General features: G+C 37.7%; 1 protein-coding gene across 4 annotated transcripts in view; it reads right to left on the bottom strand.

Moving 5' to 3' along the window:
* Positions 1-20,123, bottom strand: part of LOC127645476 (low-density lipoprotein receptor-related protein 8-like) — a 129,605-nt gene that overhangs the window by 68,977 nt on the left and 40,505 nt on the right. For 3 of the 4 annotated variants that reach the window (XM_052129107.1, XM_052129104.1, XM_052129106.1), the window contains exons 3-4: positions 17,636-17,758; positions 1,495-1,617 (exon numbers count right to left, since the gene is read on the bottom strand). In XM_052129107.1, the coding sequence (XP_051985067.1) occupies positions 1,495-1,617; positions 17,636-17,758 (246 nt within the window). The remainder of the gene's footprint in view (positions 1-1,494; positions 1,618-17,635; positions 17,759-20,123) is intronic. The other variant, XM_052129105.1, reaches the window with a different exon arrangement.

Raw genomic sequence — 20,123 nt, 5'->3', positions numbered from 1 at the left:
CATGTTATTTATTTGTTAGAAATTGTTTAAGCAAATACTTCCAAGGGATTAATCTTATTTGTGATATTTATATTCAGAATTTTAAAGCAGAAAAAAATGGTCAAATTATGAATAAAGATGCTGATAGGAATCTTTCAAATTATCATATTTTACCACCTCAAAGAATGACTTTAGTTTAGTAATCAGTTTAGAAGAGAGGAAGAAGAGAGGAGCCGATATAATTGGGGGAAGAGAGAAAGACAGCTTGGGGAAACTGAGTGAGAGTGAGAGGCAATTAATGAGAGACAGACGGTGTAGCAGACCGATAGAGTGAAAGACAGAGGAGAGAATATGTTACAAAGAGAAAGAGTGAGAGGCAGAAAGAAAACGAATTACACAGGCTCTTGAAAGTAGGGCAGAGGGATTCGCAGTGGGGGTTTGTGAAGACTTCTGATTGGCTGAAGCAGAACAACCATTTCTGATTAGCAGCACTCAAGCACCTCCCACTAAAATTGTTGAGGCAGTCAATGAGCATGACATGTGAGAATAGGCTCTGCCATTTTAACATTAATTCCCATGAGCCTAGACAATTTATCAAGAAAACCTTGGATGAGGATGTCAAGGACATCTTTTCGACAGCTCTACTTTTCTTTGACAATAAATGCTTGGTAACGCAGCCAATAATATTCATATTTCAGATTAAGGTTGAAATGTACAATATACAGCATCACAATCTATATGAAATTTATGTAGGGTATAATGTATAGTCTGCTGGTTACTCTCAAAAACTCAACCTTAATAGGTTAGTTTTCGCATCCCTTAATGGAATGATTAACCCATAATTTGCTGTTTTCACAGTACAATCTTGCGTTCTGTGCATAATATTATGGTAGTCTATGTACATATGCCTCAAACAGACTGGTAGAGTGTCTTTCAATGGTTGCATTTCATTCCAATGGTTTTCAGCCAGAATGCCACATTTTTAGGGCTCTGTGCCATGTTAAATGTAGTTTCAAACTTTGTAAAATGCAATGAGTGAAAAATGCTTGAAACTCCTGCATTCTGTTGTGCAGCATGCAGCTGTCCTTGTTTCAGTTAACCAACAGTTGGTTAGTTGCCTGCACAGCTGAAGATGCACTGACTTCCCCCTGCTGAATGTGACATTCAAAAACATTAGGGTGGTAATTCAAGCTTGAATTGCTCCGTTGGTAGGAAAAGTACTTGTCACAGAATTTTCGTATGGACAGGAGGCATGATTCATTTAATTAAGACATACTATTTTTCTATTTAAAAATAAATCACACTGAATTAACACGTTAAATCGACAGCCTTAAAAAACAAAAACAAATCAGTGCACAGGAAATAAACTGGCAGCCAGATCTTTCAACTACCTTGTGTCTTTAGCACCAGGACTGTAGCAGAGTCCACAGCATCAGGGTTAAATTGAGTTAAAAGTATCACCTCTTTAAACAGAACTCCCTGCGATGAATCAAACAAACAGTCGGAGAGACTCACCCGCTGCGCAGTCCTCTTCATCTGCACCATTTTCACAGTCTCTTTCACCGTCACAACGCCAGGACAGCGACACACACGTCCCTCCACAGTCAAACTTCTCCGGTGGACACGTCTGTTTGACTGCTGCGGAAGAGAAGCACAGTTTTAAACAGGCTAACCCGAAACATATCGCAAAACAAACTGGCACTGAGTCACTTTGTTGAATACACTTGTGTTCACTAGACCTCCATTAACGGAGAAGTCTCAGTGCCCAGACTTTTCAGACTGCTAAGGCAAGCCAGAACGAGGTGTTTATGGGTTCTTTTCATTGTTTTGCTCTACTGGCTTCCCTTAAGTGAGACAGAACGAGGTCAGGCAATAGATCAGAAGGCTCACAGCCCTCAGTTTAGCAGATCTGTCCTCCTTTCACATTCACAGTTATGGGCAATCTGCTCCATTTGGCAGGATGTCTGTTGATATTAGATTACAGCTTAATAGGTATCATCAGAGATGTAGGCATACATAAATCATCTCTGGATGCAGAGGGCTGGAGAGCTGCCACAATCAATGAATCAGGCCTCATGTCATAACATAGTTCAAAGTGGCCCAACAAGTTTATAACTATTAGCCTGGATAAGGATATGATGTAGAAACTGAGAGAGAGAGAGAGAGAGAGAGAGAGAGAGCAGCTTCCTTTAAGCATTCTTCTAATTTTTCTCTTTAATAACTAGTTAATGGTGTTTATAAAAGCAGATGTAGGTCTTTTCTGCAACTAAAGATGTAATTGAATGGTTAAGATAGCAAAATCAATGGCCGCATCACATTTAAAAGCGAGGAGAAAACACTAAAATCACACTTCTGTTGTTGTTTATGCATTTACAAAATTGTCAATTTTCTTATTCAGCCGATATATTGTAAATAACTTAGCACATTGTTGGGCTTCTGCAAAAAAAAAAAAAAAAAAGACATACATTGAAGAAGGGACCCAAATCATATCTAGGGACTTAGAGTCTTGGGGGTCTATATCACCCTATCATCCAGATAGGTACATGTGAAAAACCACTTTAGCACCTTAGCAACTGCATTGCAGTGCCCTGGCAACCACCCACAACACCCTATAAATTACCTAGCAATAGAGCTGTTCAGTTTGTAGTCCACTGGGTTCCATCTGTAGTTTTGTATGGGGTTTTATAATGGGTGTTTATTTGTAAAATAAGATATGTGGTAAACATTATTTGACGATACGTTTGTTCAACAATATATTACACACTTTATACCTCAAAAGTGAATTTTGAAGCCGTATTGAATTGCATACTTTTTAAACTTTTTTTTAAATCACACGGCGGCATCAAAAATTATGTTTGAGGTATGAATGTGTGTAATGTTGTAGAACAAAATGTCCACATATCGTCAAGTAATGTTTACCACAGATTTTATTTTACTCATAAGTTGAAAAACCCCATTTTAAAACCCCATAGGAAAATCCAGAGGCCAAATTAGACTTCCAGGTTCGTCTACAAATTGACATCACAACAGCTCTACAGCCAAGCTACCAACTAGGACACAGAAACATCCATAAAGAAACATACTATAAACCACTCAACTGCATAGTAATGCACTGGCAACCACCCAAAACACCTTATAAATTACCAAAGAAACACACCCCAGAATCCACCCAAACACCCTAGCAATTACCTGAAACACCCAAATCAATCAATATAGCAACATGCTAAAAAAACACACCTAAGTAACTGCATAGCAATATCCTGGCAACTGCACATATCACCCTATAAATTAGCTAGCAATGCCCTGGCAACCACCCACAACACCCTGTAAATGATCCCTAATCCCTAGCAACCACCCATATGCCCTAGTAGCAACCCCACAGAACACCCAAGCATCCATTTTGCAACATGTGAAAAACCACTCAGAACTTAGCATCTGAATAGCAACGCCCTGGCAACAACCCAAAACACCCTGTAAATTATCGAGCAAAGCCCTAGCAACCACCCATATGGCCTATAAAATTACTTAGCAATGCCCTAGCAACCACCCAGAACACCCTAACATCCATGTCCATCAGCAACAGTATACTGTAGAAACGCCCTGGCAAACACACACAATGCCCTAGCTATGTGGCCGAGACCATGGGAAATTCAAATCACATTATTTTCAGAAATGTAATAACATTGTTCTTTCTGTCAGTGAGAATGTTGCATTATTCATAGGAATGATACACAACAAATGTGATTTGATTTTTACATCACTGGAATAGTATCATTTATCTGTCAAGATGACTGCAATTTATTTCCCTGTCTTTATTCAAAGGGGCTTATATGCAATTTAGCCTCTCTGTTGGGAAAGTAATATTCTAAGAAAGTATCTACTAGTAATTTACCAACACTTCCTTTAACTCCATACACTACTTCTGACATCCAAAATATTTTTTCTGGTATCTGCAATGCAGTAAAGTATTGTCAGTTTGAGGGGGTCATGATATAATGCATCTGTCAGAGCCAGACATTTTAGATATTAGCACAGACAGAGGAAGTGAATAAGTCTGGCTGTGTCTCGTTTCATAGGCTGCTTGCTAGGTAGGATGCGTCCTTTGAAGGCTGCAGTATACAGAGTATCCTCCTTTAAACAAGTCTCATTTAAATGACAAACGGAAACAGAATGTAACATTGCTATGACAGCATGCCACTCACAAAAGAAAATAGATTTTACAGGTGTAGTTATAGTCTAATACTTTATTTTATTTATACATTAATTATACATATTATATACTCTGCACCATCTACTGAGGTACTTTAACTTGGGAATTAACATTCCTTACACATCATATATATGGGCAAATTGGTGTCATTTTAGTAGACATTTCCTTTGAAGCAATTTGTGGAAGAATTGTGGGTTGTGAGTGCCCACGAAGGATACACCTCATGCATCCTCCAAAATCCCGTGAAAGAACGTCTAAGTATCCTACTCGCTTTTCTGAAACGAGACAGCCTTGATGATGTATACGGCCGACAATTGCGACCTCCGGAGGACGCATCCTTCCAAATGAGACACAGCCTCTGTTATTGACAAATATGGGAATAAATGCAAGAGGAAATACTATAACAAACAAAAAAAACATCAATCAAGCATCAAAGTTAACCCATAAACAGGCAACGTGCACCACAAGATACATACTCAGTTTCTTATGGGGGTATGAGAAAGAGTTTCTCACGCAGTCTTGTTATCATTTATCATAGCTGGGTCTGTTTTGAGTATGTGGTCACATGACCTGGTTAAAATTTTCTGTGATTGTTAATAAAGATGGGAAGTCTGAATCTTTTCTGCGAACTGGTTCTATTGGACAGTTCATTTCAATGACGTTAATTTACGTCATCACGTAATGATGTCAATATACACTCACCTAAAGGATTATTAGGAACACCATACTAATACTGTGTTTGACCCCCTTTCGCCTTCAGAACTGCCTTAATTCTACGTGGCATTGATTCAACAAGGTGCTGAAAGCATTCTTTAGAAATGTTGGCCCATATTGAAAGGACAGCATCTTGCAGTTGATGGAGATTTGTGGGATGCACATCCAGGGCACGAAGCTCCCGTTCCACCACATCCCAAAGATGCTCTATTGGGTTGAGATCTGGTGACTGTGTGGGCCATTTTAGTACAGTGAACTCATTGTCATGTTCAAGAATCCAATTTGAAATGATTCGAGCTTTGTGACATGGTGCATTGCTGGAAGTAGCCATCAGAGGATGGATACATGGTGGCCATAAAGGGATGGACATGGTCAGAAACAATGCTCAGGTAGGCCGTGGCATTTAAACGATGCCCAATTGGCACTAAGGGGCCTAAAGTGTGCCAAGAAAACATCCCCCACACCATTACACCACCACCACCAGCCTGCACAGTGGTAACAAGGCATGATGGATCCATGTTCTCATTCTGTTTACGCCAAATTCTGACTCTACCATCTGAATGTCTCAACAGAAATCGAGACTCATCAGACCAGGCAACATTTTTCCAGTCTTCAACTGTCCAATTTTGGTGAGCTCTTGCAAATTGTTGCCTCTTTCCTATTTGTAGTGGAGATGAGTGGTACCCGGTGGGGTCTTCTGCTGTTGTAGCCCATCCGCCTCAAGGTTGTGGGTGTTGTGGCTTCACAAATGCTTTGCTGCATACCTCGGTTGTAACGAGTGGTTATTTCAGGCAAAGTTGCTCTTCTATCAGCTTGAATTAGTCGGCCCATTCTCCTTTGACCTCTAGCATCAACAAGGCATTTTTAGCCCACAGGACTGCCGCATACTGGATGTTTTTCCTTTTCACACCATTCTTTGTAAACCCTAGAAATGGTTGTGCGTGAAAATCCCAGTAACTGAGCAGATTGTGAAATCACGAGACCGGCCCGTCTGGCACCAACAACCATGCCACGCTCAAAATTGCTTAAATCACCTTTCTTTCCCATTCTGACATTCAGTTTGGAGTTCAGGAGATTGTCTTGACCAGGACCACACCCCTAAATGCATTGAAGCAACTGCCATGTGATTGGTTGATTAGATAATTGCATTAATGAGAAATTGAACAGGTGTCCTAATAATCCTTTAGGTGAGTGTATAAAGCTAATATGCCAGCGTCGTAGAATACATGCACAAACACATTCAATAAAGACATATATAATGGCATATTGCTGATTATAACATTTTATTTAATTATGTTATAATGATAATGGTGTTTATGGTCATCAGTGTTTCATTCAGTGATTGTACAACACATCCTACATTACATTTTGCACCTAAAGCACCCAATACTGACACTGATATACAAACATGGATGTTCTACACATGTTTAAAGCATAAAAAGTGATTAAAATAGTCTTAATCAACTCACCCTTTTTTACACAAACCATGATCCAGCTCATCACAACTTCAGATATAATCTGCATGCACAATACTCAGTAGTAAAAATGTTTACATCTCTCGACTGAAAAGTTTTGCCCCCTCATTCAAGTTTTCGGTTCATGCATGCTCATCAGCTGCTCACTGATCAGCAGTTCTCAGTTTTATGTTCGAAAGAGGCAATTATCAGTTCTGTGTACTGTTGACTCGAGAACTGCTGTCCTCGGATCAGTGTACTGTTGACTCGAGAACTTCTGCAAACGACTCAATGTACTGTTGACTTGAGATCTGTAAGTTGATAAAATGGTAATACAATCAAGTCATAAACATATTTCCTGTATGTTTTATTTGTTACACTCTCTGTTGTTCAGCAAAATACACCTGAAACATACATTTCGCCCCTTAGTCACACACACATGCTCAATGTCAGTAGCTCATCCTTCCCAGAATGTCGGACACCTCCGAAAGAGGTGGTTCTCAGTTCAGTGTACTGTTGACTCAAGAACTCCTGTGAGCGAATAATTGTACTGTTGACTTGAGAAATGTTGCGACCCAAGCAGTCAGTTTGATTTGTGAAATAGTTGGAGTGGTTAATTGCAAAGAAGAGTTGGCAAAAGCAGATATCACCAGTTCTAGTATCATATTACTTACGGTTATTGGCTCATTTCGATTCGGAGTGTCAGGCACATCCGAGAGACAGGTTAAAAGTAATTTGTGGATCAGTGTTGACTCGAGATGCAAACTATTTCAAATGATTCAGTCCAATTTGGTGAACTGGTTCAATATAAAGAACCGGTTCGAAAGAACGATTCGTTCACGAATTGGACATCACTAATTGTTAAGTCAGCCTGACCTAAAACCAACATGGCCACCCATGGTGCAGGACATGCTGAATTTGTTAGAATTCATTATATATTAATCCTACTTTTCTTCAGTAAAAAAAATACAATTAACTGCTAATATTACATTGTATTAAGATCCAGAAGAAGACAATTAAATCATATGTTGTTCATGCTTTTATCTATAACATTCTGAAGTGTGTGTATCCCCTGAGATCCGTTGACAGATTGAGGAGAGAAAAAGTGTTAATCCACAATACTGCACATTTATTACACTTACACATCATACATGCAACCTAAAGCTAAACTTTTCTCAGTTTTGTCACACACACACACACACACACACACACACACACACACACACACACACACACACACACACACACACACGTATGATATGTAGGACAACGTATACTGGGAAATACAACTCATAAAATCCAAAATATATAAAAAATTCCTTTGGATATCTGTTACTTAAATCCAAATGATATAAAAAGTGACATGAGATTTTTTGCCTATTATTTTCCACTCTTGTCTGTTTTAGGGTTAAAATTGAAAACACTTGATGTTTTAGAGTCTCATCCCTAAAACACCAACAGTATACATTAAATCAGGAAATGCAGATAGTTTGACATGAGTTCTGTTCCAAAACCTAGTGAGCTGCCTTGCTCTCTACTCCCTAAAAAGGCAGCTGTCTTCTAAGGCAGCATCCAACTGAAATGGAACCTGATAAGTGACTGATTTACATTGGCAGCCATGCTGGCCACCCCACCCACTAATTGTTATCCACTAATCGCAGGGTTGTTGGTTCGATTTCCAGCCCACACGACTCCACATGCTGAATTGTCCTTGGGCAAGACACTGAATCCCAAGTAGCTCGAAATGGTAGGCAAGCACCTTGTATGGCAGCTCTGCTGTCATTGGTGTGTGAATGAATGGGTGAATGAGATGCTGTGTAAAGCGCTTTGAATACCGCTAAGATTAAAAAGCCGATATATAAATGCAGACCATTTACCATTTACCATCCTCACATGAAGACCATGGGAGACTCGGCTCTTCATTCATTCCAACAGAATTAGCATGTTGCTAAGTTAATCACAGGATTGTCTTGGTGCTTCCCAATCCGCACACTTCTACACTTTATTTTGTAGCAAATTTGTAGTGCAAATAGTATGTTTACACTGAAAAAATAAGTGTACTATGTGTACCCGATGATGCACTTCTTCAATGTGGATCTGGTTGGAGTGTGGAATGTTGGACAGTTCATGCACTCAGTGCTCACGGCTTGCCGTACGTAGCGGAAGGGGGCGGAGTTACCTGGCTGCATTGCTGTTCTGACAAAACAATTGTAAATAATGGAAAATGTGGCAACTAGCAAAACTTCAGTGGAGATAGCACCTTAGAAATGTGAGATGAATGTTTTACCATCACCCTACGCTGTGATAATAAGGTAATTCTTTGAGCGACAACTGTTGAACCGAGTATAGCTAACGCACTACAGCTAATGGCAACACATCACGAGCATTTGAAATGTTACTTCCGTCAGCTGTTAAATGGTGAATGCTTCCATGTAGTAAAAAACAAAACAAAACAGCAACAAAACATTATATTTCCACATGAAGCACATTTTTAAGTCATCTGATTATTAATATTTTTTTTTTAAGTTACACCAGGAAAAGTTCCTTTTATGGGTTCAAGTAAAGATCAAGAAAAGATAGATCCTTAACAAATTGCAGGTCACTACATTTTCAGTATAGAAAGTGGGGGGAAAAGGGGGAGAAAAGGAGAATGTGAAAGAGAGAGAGACCAAGAGAAACAGTGTGATTGGAGCAAGCGACAGCTAGGCCAGAAGACTAACGGGACCTTTCTCCATCCCCATGTGACATCACACTTGAGCTCTATTTAGTGAAGTTTTAAGTTAGAGAGAGCAAGGTCATGCTGAACTCGGGGGACACATGTGGTTTAGCTGATGGCTATTTGATGAAGAGCTTCTTAATTCCACTTCACTGAAATAAGCAGAGTCAAATACTGCAGTTAATCTCTAAACACATTCAACTGATCCCAATTGAAATACATTTTCAAATCATTTCTGCTGTTGCACTGTAAAAACAGCATGTAAGATTTACTTACATTTTCATTTGCAAGTTTTTGCACACAGGTTTTATAAGTATATAAAACCTATACACTTTTAAGACACGTTATTCACTTCAAGCACTTTATCTTAAAGGGCTAGTTCACCCAGAAATTTTAATGATCCCATAATTTACTTACCCTCAAGCCATCCTAGGTGTATATGACTTTCTTCTTTCGGAGTTATATAAAAAAATATCCTGGCTCTTCCAAGCTTTATAATGAGAGTGAATGGTACCTTAGATTTTGAAGCCCAAAAAAGCACACGATAGAGCCAGGATATTTTGTAATATAACTCCGATTGTGTTTGGCTGAAAGAAGAAAGTCAAATACACCTAGGATGGCTTGACAGTGAGTAAATTATGGGATCATTTTTATTTTTGGGTGAACTAACCCTTTAAGACAACAAAGGGAATGTTAGACAGCAGGAGTGTTAGATGGACCTGGGGCACAACGCACAAGGACACAAACAATCACTGGATATATTTTGAGCAGAAAACGAACTCCATCATAAAACAACAAGTTGTGACAACAAAATCAACAACAACATCAGTGTTATAAGACAGGACAACAGTGAGATGATGCTACCTCATTACTTATTCATGCACCGGAGAATGCTGGGAATATTAGAACAAATCTTTGCAAATATAACAAACAAAATTAAGTAATATTTACTTATAAGTTGAAGATTTTAATTTTGACATGATTGAACTAAGTACAGATGTAGAATTATCTTAATAGGTGTTATTTCAAGCTTGAACTATATATAATAATCAGCATATGGTAATAGAACGACACAAGGATGTGTTAATATTGACAGAATTTTTATTTTTTTGTCAACTATGTTACAATTATGAAGCATAAGTAACTAGCTGTTTGTTGGTTGTTACTGTTAACTACACATTATTACTGAGGAACAAACTACATCATATCTACAAGATGGGCCTAATTAGTTAAACGAAAGAGCTAAAAATACATAATTTAAGCAGTTGTATTTTACACTGGCAGTACAGTTAACTCCACAGACAGATCCCTCAACCCAAGGAAAAGATGGCATGTGCAAGACTAACAGTGATTTACTAAACATATTGGATGGCATATGGCAGTCAGTTACATAAAGTGGGGCAGCAAAGCCCTGATTGTGCTGCATTTTGAACGTAGGGATCACACACATTCTCAGCCAGTAATATTTTTCCTTTGAAAGAAGGTTTGACTGTGGTTTCCATTTAAAAGCAGTTAGATAAAAATTGCTTACTAACCTTTTCTGTGTAAAGTTATATCCAAATTTACAACTTCATTGCCATGATGTAATGCTGTAAAACCTAAAGCGACTGAAAAATCTATGATTTAAACAATGTAACAAATTTAACACATTAAATAAAGTAAATATAGCCGAAATAAAGTTCTTTCTACATTAAATAATGTAGTTTAAGTGTGAACTTTAAAATATTATTAAAATTATTAATTCAAACAACATTAAATATGAATGCTCTAGCTTGAAGTTTAATACTATTTATGATTGTTTGTTATCTTTACAATGTGTCATTATGAGTCAATCCTTAAGTAGAAAACCTTGTCAAATGTATTTGCTAATTTAAGAAAATTTTACTGGTTAATGCAATTTATTTATTTTTTACTTAACTTTTTGAACTGGTGTTCCCAGCATGCACTGGGCATGAATAATTAATGAGCTTGCATGGTTTCACAAGTTTATTTACACCGTTTATATCATACATTTTGTTGTTACATGAGGTAATTTCTTGTTTTGTGCAGTTTGAAGTCATTTTCTACTCAAAATTACTCATTCGTAATAAAAAAAATCTGTTGATTGTCACCGTCATCGTGTTTCGTGAACCAAGAGTTGAGCTCTGTCTGCACAGATCTAAATCTTGATTCTCTCACCAGTAATGTCAGATAGTGTTGCCTCATTGATTACAGAGCACACATTAAGTATCACAGCCTATGTCATGTGGGACAAGATTAAACGTGTGAAAATTAAACAAGTACCATGAATCATATTTGTATGAAAGTTACTGCCGTTACTAAAATGTTTAAGTTAAATTTACTCAATCAATATTAAGTCATAAAGTTAAGTAGATTGGACTTAATTTTATACCATTGTGTACAGCAACTTGTAAAATTACTTATAAAATTATAAGCTTCACATTTCTGACTTTAAATGCTCCAAAAATTGGCCCCATTTACTTTCAATGTAAACGCCTCACTGTAACCATGATTTGGGAAGAGTAGAAATCTTTTGTGGTATTCAACATTAGGGCTTTTCATACTTGAAATCATTAACCCTGATTTATTCTATACCCCGGGTAAACGGAATCCTGGGTTGTCCTGTTTCATGTTTCACACTGTTCATACTTTACCCTGCTCTGCTCTTTTTTGAAATGTTGCAAAACAAATCATCTCTGTTTGTCTTTCGTCTTCTGAAGTATGCCACAAAAACACGGAATACTGTTTCTGCATCACGGCAGTTATCGCGTTAGCCACCACTGTTTGAAACTTTGTCGGTTTCCCCTCAGACGGAGAAAGTAAACAGTGAGTGAAAGTTTCAGCGATGGTACAAAGTGCATGAATATTTAATGAAGTAAGCACTGAGGCTTTATTTGATTGGTTGTCTGTTGCTTTGGCACTGCAACGCAGGGTTAACCCCACAAATGCAGTGCTAATCCTGCTCTGGAGCAGAGTTTCATAACCCAGGGTAAAAAGCGGTGGAAATCCCCTTTCAAAATACAAGTGTGAAATGTTGCTTTACCCAGAGTTAAAAGCAGGGTTTAGAATGAAGATAAACCGGGGTTAAGCACAGTGTGAAAAGCCCTATTATGCCACACATGCAACTTAATCTGTATTAAACACAGAATATTCCTCAATCATCTCTGAATCAACATGAACACATTAAGGTACACCGATAAAGATAATTTTAAGAGTTAGATTAGATAGAAATAGCTCCTTAAGATAACAATCACAGGATACCACTTTTTACCATGTACTGTACATTGCTCATGCATATGCTGGAAAAGTAAAACACATTGTAATATTTAATAAATAGAATGGTAATAATACATATATATAAAAACATAGCACAATGTAACACAGTTAAATGATGGGCAAGGAGGAGGCGAGAACCGGCTTGTCAACATAAATTATATTTAATTAAACTCAAACCAAAAGTACAAACATAAACACACACACGACAGATATGCCCGTAATTCTCTCTCTCTCGAACCATCGTCACCGGCCGCCTTTATCCCTCACGCGCCTCATCAGGCCGATTGGGGACCGGCCGTGCGACATTCCAGCTTGGCCCCGCCCCCCCATCCGCTCCACACACACACATACAGGGATAATTCACCCAAAAATTATAATTCTTGCATTATTTACTCACCCTCATGCAATCCTAGATGTGCATGACTTTATTTTTTCTGCAGAACACAAATGAAGATCAGCTCTGTAGGTCCATACAAAGCAAATTAATGGTGATCAGAACTTTTAAGGCTCCAAAAAGCACAGACATCATAGTGAAAGTAATCCATATGGTCAATGCTTAAATTAATGTCTTCTAAAGTGATATGCATTGGGTGAGAAATAGATCAATATCACGACTGTCTGTGATTTTTGGAGCTACAAAGGTCTGATCACCATTCACTTGCACTCTAAGGACCTACAGAGCTGAGAAATTATACAAAAAATCTTTGCTTGTGTTCTGATGAAGATAGAAAGTCATACACATCTGGGATGGCATGAGGGTGAGTAAATTATGAGAACATTTTCATTTTGGGGTGAACTGTTCCTTTAAGCATGTGAAGGGGACTGGCCATGGGTTTTTACTCAGTCCAAGAAACAATCATTTGTGCAAACAAACAGGCTTACAAATAAACTGGTTCTTATATCTCACACATCATCTAATAGTTTTACAGCAAGAAACAGCCTTACTTGGTGAATTCATTAGAACAGCTGGAGCGTTGCTGAATTGGCCCTTGAGTATACATGCAGTTAAATGCATCAGGACACTCTTTTGTCTGATATTTCTGTTAAAGATGCTTCTTAAGATTACAAAAATCCCATTAGCACACACACTTCATTTTCAAAGCAGCCTACACATGCAATGAATAATACAGATGAATGGAGTACACACACATCTAAATTTTGTCATGAATTAGTTACAAATAAATGGCATGATAACAGAATAAATATCTGCACTCGAACAGGCACATGCAGAACTAATATAAATTGCCATGATTTGTCTCCTCCCGCTGAAGTTATTGCAGAAATACCTCAGGGAGACTGTATATTCTGAGCTGCAGTCAGTCTAAAATGACATTTGTTAGTCCACAGCTGTGCTCTTCACCAATGGATCTGATCAGAGCTGGCCTACTGTAGTCATGGAAACAGGGCCACATTTGTGTTGTGCCAGTGATAAAATACACATTATGGCTACATTAAATCAATGGCAATCAGTGTCTATTTTTTTACTCATCAAAATAGCTAAGAGCCCTGATGGGCTAAACTCATTTTTAATACTTCTGAAGTATGTTTTGATTAAGTAAATCTTAACCAGATGTACTGCGCACCCATAGTCGACTGAAAATATTTAAATAAGTGGAATACTGTGGAGGTTGAACAAGGTAAAAAAGCAATACGACACTTAGGGGCCATAAGTCTTAAAGGGATAGTTCAACCAAAAATTCGAATTATCTCATTATTTACTCACCCTCATGATATCCCAGGTGTGCAAGACTTTCTTTCTTCACCAGAACACATTTGAAGAAAAAAATAAAAATATCTTAGCTCATTAGCTCCTTAAAATGCAAGTGGATGGTGATTAGATTTTTGAAGCAGCAAAAATCACAGACAGTCAGCATAAACGATATCGATAGGACTCCAGTGGTTAAATTAACATCTTCTAAAGTGATACGATCACATTTGGTGTGAAAAATACCACATTTAAGTACTTTACACAAACGCACCATTGTGAGTAAAGAAGCAGATAAAACCAAAACCAACAAAGCTTCTGAACAGCGTTCCTCCTTCAAACTTATAAACAGTGCTGCTCTTCCGGCTGTGACCCACGTGCGTGAGTTCTCGTGTATTTCATATGCCAATGCGATTACTTCATACTGCATACCACTTCTGACAAGAAGCATGAATAAGAGTTTATATATTTTTCACACCAAATGTGACTGTGTCGCTTTAGAAGATATCATTTAACAGCTGGAGTCATATGTATGACGATTATCGTGACTGTCTGTGATTTTTGGAGCTTCAAAAATCGGATCACCATTCACATTTATTTTTTTCAGGTGAAGAAAAAGTCATACATACCTGGGATATCATGAGGGTGAGTAAATAATGAGAGAATTTTGGGTTGGACTATCCCTTTAAGGCTCGGTCACACCCGTGTGCAGTAACATTTTTCCTTTGCAAATTTCGTGTGCAGTTCAAGATTGGTAAACTTTGACGTGCAACTCAGCATTGCTGACCAATAGCAATAGCCATTCACACATTATCACTGATTCACACATTGCTTTCACATATAATCAATGACTTCCATTTTAAGAGTGTAGGGGTTAGGGGGTAAAGTTAAGAAAATATGCATTAAATAATTTACAATTACCAACTTGCATTACGACTCGCTTTTGGCGCCCCTCTGTGGACACTTCACCCAGAAACTAGATATCACGCATACACATACACCCTTTAGCAACACATCCAGCTTCAGCCACTGGGGGCAGTAATTCAAATTTTAGTAGTTACAGACTGTGTTCTGAGTCCAAGTATCTCCAAGTAGAATCTCAAAGTTGCCATTTTGAAGTTACAGTAATTCTGACAAGATGAGACATGAACACAGTACAAACAAAAGCTGCGTCCGAATAGCCATACTTCCCTTTTACATCGCAAGCCAAAAACATTATTTCAATGGATTAGTATGTCGAAATTTTCAGTATTCATAAAGAGTAAGTGAGAAATACCCAGATGATGTACTATTTCTAGCAAGATTCTGAAGTGCGGATGCACACTTTACGATCCCATAATCCCTCGGAAGCTGAGGTGACATCATGTTTAAAACGTTGGATTTAAAAGAATGGCGGATAACCACGAGTCGGACAACCCTTTTAACTGTAAGTGATATACATATATTTACCAAGAAAGTAGTTTCTTGTGTTTAAATTGTGCTTGTTTAACAAAACCAGAGTAAAATATTTTCACGGTTGTTGTTATTATATTTATATATATACACAGCTCATCCAATCAGAATTTATTGTCAGAACGATCCGCATTATGTATCTTTTAAAGATGTCTTTTCTACAAATTCTAACATGCTAAAAGTGCAATAAGAATGTGGCAGGGCGGAGGGCGGGGCAGGGTCGTGATCATTCACACCCGGTCCCTTATCAGGCAAATTAAGCCTCCGAGAGGGATAAAGGCCGATGGTAGACGGTGGTGCGAGGAGAGAGAGATAGTTTACAGACATGTCCGTCATGTGTGTGTTTGTCTTTTAAGTTTATCATTAAAACTATTATTTATATTGTCAAGCCGGTTCTCGCCTCCTCCTTTCCATTGATCCCTTTAGACTGGCGTCTCACCACCGTCTGTTATCGGCCTTTATCCCTCTCGGAGGCTTAATTTGCCTGATAAGGGAACGGGTGTGTATGATCACGACCCGGCCCCGCCCACCGCCCTGCCACAATGGACACACAATATAATATACAAAAGAATCCAGCAGTGCAAGAATTACAATTTTTTTTTTTATAAAAAAAAAAAACAATGTCTCTATTTTACCAGCTGGTACTGTAGAATATTGGTTACATTTCTATGTTGGGGAAGAATTTTGTCATTGTCTCATTTATGTTTAATGTAATATCTAGCATAACCCATTTTGTAGATGTCTCTTCCTAATGTTTTCCCCTTGAACATTCAGACATGAACTGGCTGAGAACGCTGACTGAATCATTCATGAGAAAAGAGCACGTGCAAGATCATAATGTGAAAATGTAATTAAATTGCAATATGAGCTGCCTTCATGAATTTCTCCTCCTGAAGTCCATACAGCAAACCATAAATGTATTTAGAAAAAGGAGTGTACAGTATGTGCCTCTTAAATCTCACATATTGTAGATGCCTGATCTGAAGTTTAGATTACAGACACAAACTAAAGAGTACATCAAGCATACACGACTGTGAGCACTGTGAACTATACCTTTATGAATACTTGGAATAATACAACAACATGTGAAATTAGATTTTCCCACAAAGAGGACTGAAAAAAACAGACCAAAGGTCAGTGTAACAGTTAAAGGTTGGGCAAGGAGGAGGCGGGAACTGGCTGAACAGTCAACGGAAAGTTTAATGGTAAAACTCAATATAAAACAAACACACACATGCAGCGCGGCCACATGCGTCTCTCTCACTCTCGAACTGGCATCTCCAGCCCCCATTTATCTCACTCTCCCGCTGATCATCTGATTCACTCTCACGGCCCGGTCACGCCCTCCTCCTCATCACAATCAGACAAACACCAGCCTGTTACTGTACAACAAACACACTGGGTGGCCACCCAGTGACTGAGTTTCAATAAAAAAGCAAATCATAAGCAGTCTATAGTGCTTTAAAAATGAAGATCTTAAATAGACAATTAAACATACAGTAGTTTAAATGGCAAGCCTAAGCGTTGAAGGAAAATTTGGCCCAAAAATGAAAAAGTCTGTCATCATTTATTTGCCCCCAAGTCATTCCAAACATCTATGTTTTCTTTCTAAAACTCAAAAGGAGATTTTGAAGAATATTCACATTTCTTTTTCATTCAACAAAAACATAATGACCATAGGCTGTCAAGATCCAAAACAGTAAAAAAGCACCATAAATGCAGTTCATATAAAATATGCATTATATTCTGTCAATAAACACTTTTTAACATTGATTATACCCAAAAAATAAGGTTCTGATAACACCTTAAATGGTTTTCCTTTCCAAAAGGGCCCATTACTTCGATTTTGCATTGCATGTGAAAACCTTTACCAGCATTCTTAATGGCTTATCCAATGTGCAATTTTTGTCATTTTTGGAGCCCAGCAGTATTCCTTCCTTTCACTTTCATTGTATGGAAAAGAGCACATTGAGGATACTGCTAAATATCTCCTTTTGTGTTGCACGGAAGAACGAAAGTCAAACAAGTTTGAATCAACACGATGGTGAGTACTACATAAATGGTTATAAAAAAAACATAATACTAATAAGTGTGTGATAACATGGCTTTAATGAGTTAAAGTGACTTACTGCAGGTGGTGTCTGCCTCATCTGATCCATCTGGACACTCTGGTTCTCCATCACACTGCCAGCGCCCAGGAACACACTGACCGTTCGCACATGCAAACTCTGAGGGTGCACATGTCTTCTTCACTACAAATGGAGAAAGAGAGAGTTATATTTATTTACTGGACCAAAACAGTAAACATCAATGACTATGTATATTCTATAAGAATATTGGAATAGAACTTTGCACCCATTAAGAATTCTGTACTCATAAAACTCTGTGCTGCGACAAGCAGCTTGCCTATTTTATCACATTTTCAAACTACATTTTTAGTCCACTGCAAACTAGCATTCAGATCTGCCTACCCTCTGGTATGCAACGCCCACTTTTCACAATCCAATCAACAACCGATAGATAAAATCAAGTCCCCGCCCTACATTTGTTTCATGTTCGATAAGCTGCTCCACTCGAAAATACATTGCACTATGGAAGTAAAGTTGGTCGCAACTTGCGTTTCATGCCGACTTGAATATAAACATATATTCTACATTTATATATCATTTCTATTATATAGTAATATCATATATTTTTTTATATAAAAATATATAAAAGTAACATACTTAATTAAATATTAAACAAATACATTTATGCAAGCTGGTTAATTTACATTTATCAAAATGTATTGGATTTCCCAATGCTACCTATAAGTGAATCAGTGACAGTTTATTTGAACTGGTTCACTTACATGAACCGTCTGAACGAACCGATTAACTTAAATGTTTTGGATTTCCAAGCGTTGGATATAAGAGAGATGTCAGTTCAAGTGAACACGTTTGATTATTGTACACTGTGACATAAAAGTGCTGTAACGTTTGGTTGGGCTTCAATGCTTGGATTGGAAATGCCTAAACCGCTACACTATTGTGAACAAGCTGAACTATTTTCACTCTACAGCAAAATGAAGTTAAGTTAGTAGTGTCTATACTATAGTTTTATTCACTCCCCAACAATTACCATCATGAATACGTTTTAATATGCCATCAGTCACTTCCGTGTGTTAGGCCCAACCGATATGGGATTTTTGAGACCAATACCAGAACTGGAATGAAAACAGACCTTTTCTATGTTGATTGTTCACCGATTTTGCAGCGATTTGACTACGCAAAGGTCCTTAAAGGCTGCTTTCTTAAACAAATGTTTTTATGACAGTATATTTGACATTATTATTATACATTGTCAATAAATTCTAGAAATGAACACTGACAAAATAAAGAATAAATACAAATACAATAAATAGTTAAATAAAAATCAATACTGTATGTTTAGTATCAGTCCATTTCTGACCATTAAAATAAAGAATAAATTCAAGTAAAATAAATAGCTTAAAAAACATCAGTACTGTATGTTTAATATCAGTAAAATGCTGACAATTAAAATAAAATAAATAGCTACATAAATATCAGTACTGTATGTTTAGTATCAGTCAAATGCTGACTATATTAATACTGCCAGTAAATGAGGGGCAGGTTTTAAAACAAGAAGCATTTACACCTACAGAGACAAGAGAAAAACAGCGGCAGCGGTATTACACCGTATTCTGCTATACAAGCTCAGGGGAAACTTTCAACGGTGGAAAATTAGACTTTTAAATATGACATTTTATAAATGCCATGACTGGAATTGTTCGGTTGAAGGGGGTACCAAACTGTGAATCCTGAACAAAACAGTTTGGTGAATACATGTTCACACATTAGCTTCCACTCAGCTGACAAGCAATGAAAGTAGCTACATGGTTAGCTTATAAGCTCATTGTCATGGAGAGTAAAAGATGGACCAGCATTGCGTCTCACCAACTAGGTAACAACGTAGCATGAAATCAACACTCAATTATCCACCACCGCACTGTTGTCTGCTGAGCTGCAAAAAGATGCTCTGGTGTTTACCATTCAATCTGCTACATTACTGACTGCAATGAAAAACTATAGCTATAGGTTGTCAGAGACAGGGTTAATGTTATATTAGTTATACTGAAAAGGGTGTCATATATGATGGGGTCATTGTTTATGAACTTTCCAGTATGTATTTTACAAACTAGTTAGCAACTTACAGAGAAGACATCACTTAATACCGCACCATCTACAGAACCACCGTCAGCTCAGCTCTTTAAACAGTGAAGACAGAGCACGCTCTGCTGGACAAACAACATTATACTTATATCAATTCTATAGCATTGTTTTCTGCATAATATGTTCTGAAAAATGTTTTTATATCTGCGCATATCGGTAAACCTACACGGCGATAACAAAATATATTGTAGGTGAAAGGATAATATCGGTCGACCGATATACCAGTTGGGCACTAGTTAGGATAAATTACTTTCATACCAATTGTGAATAATACCAGAGTTCACATGAACCATGCCTCAGACCAACTTTTCAATCAGACGGAAGTTCTAAGAAAAAAAACACACATTCAACCAAACAAACCGAACTCTGATGTCAAACAATCTTA

The sequence above is a fragment of the Xyrauchen texanus genome, chromosome 6 (assembly GCF_025860055.1).
Source record: "Xyrauchen texanus isolate HMW12.3.18 chromosome 6, RBS_HiC_50CHRs, whole genome shotgun sequence".
Taxonomy (NCBI): Eukaryota; Metazoa; Chordata; class Actinopteri; order Cypriniformes; family Catostomidae; genus Xyrauchen; species Xyrauchen texanus.
Note: the sequence above shows the minus strand (reverse complement) of the source record. Positions and strands in the feature narration are given on the sequence as shown.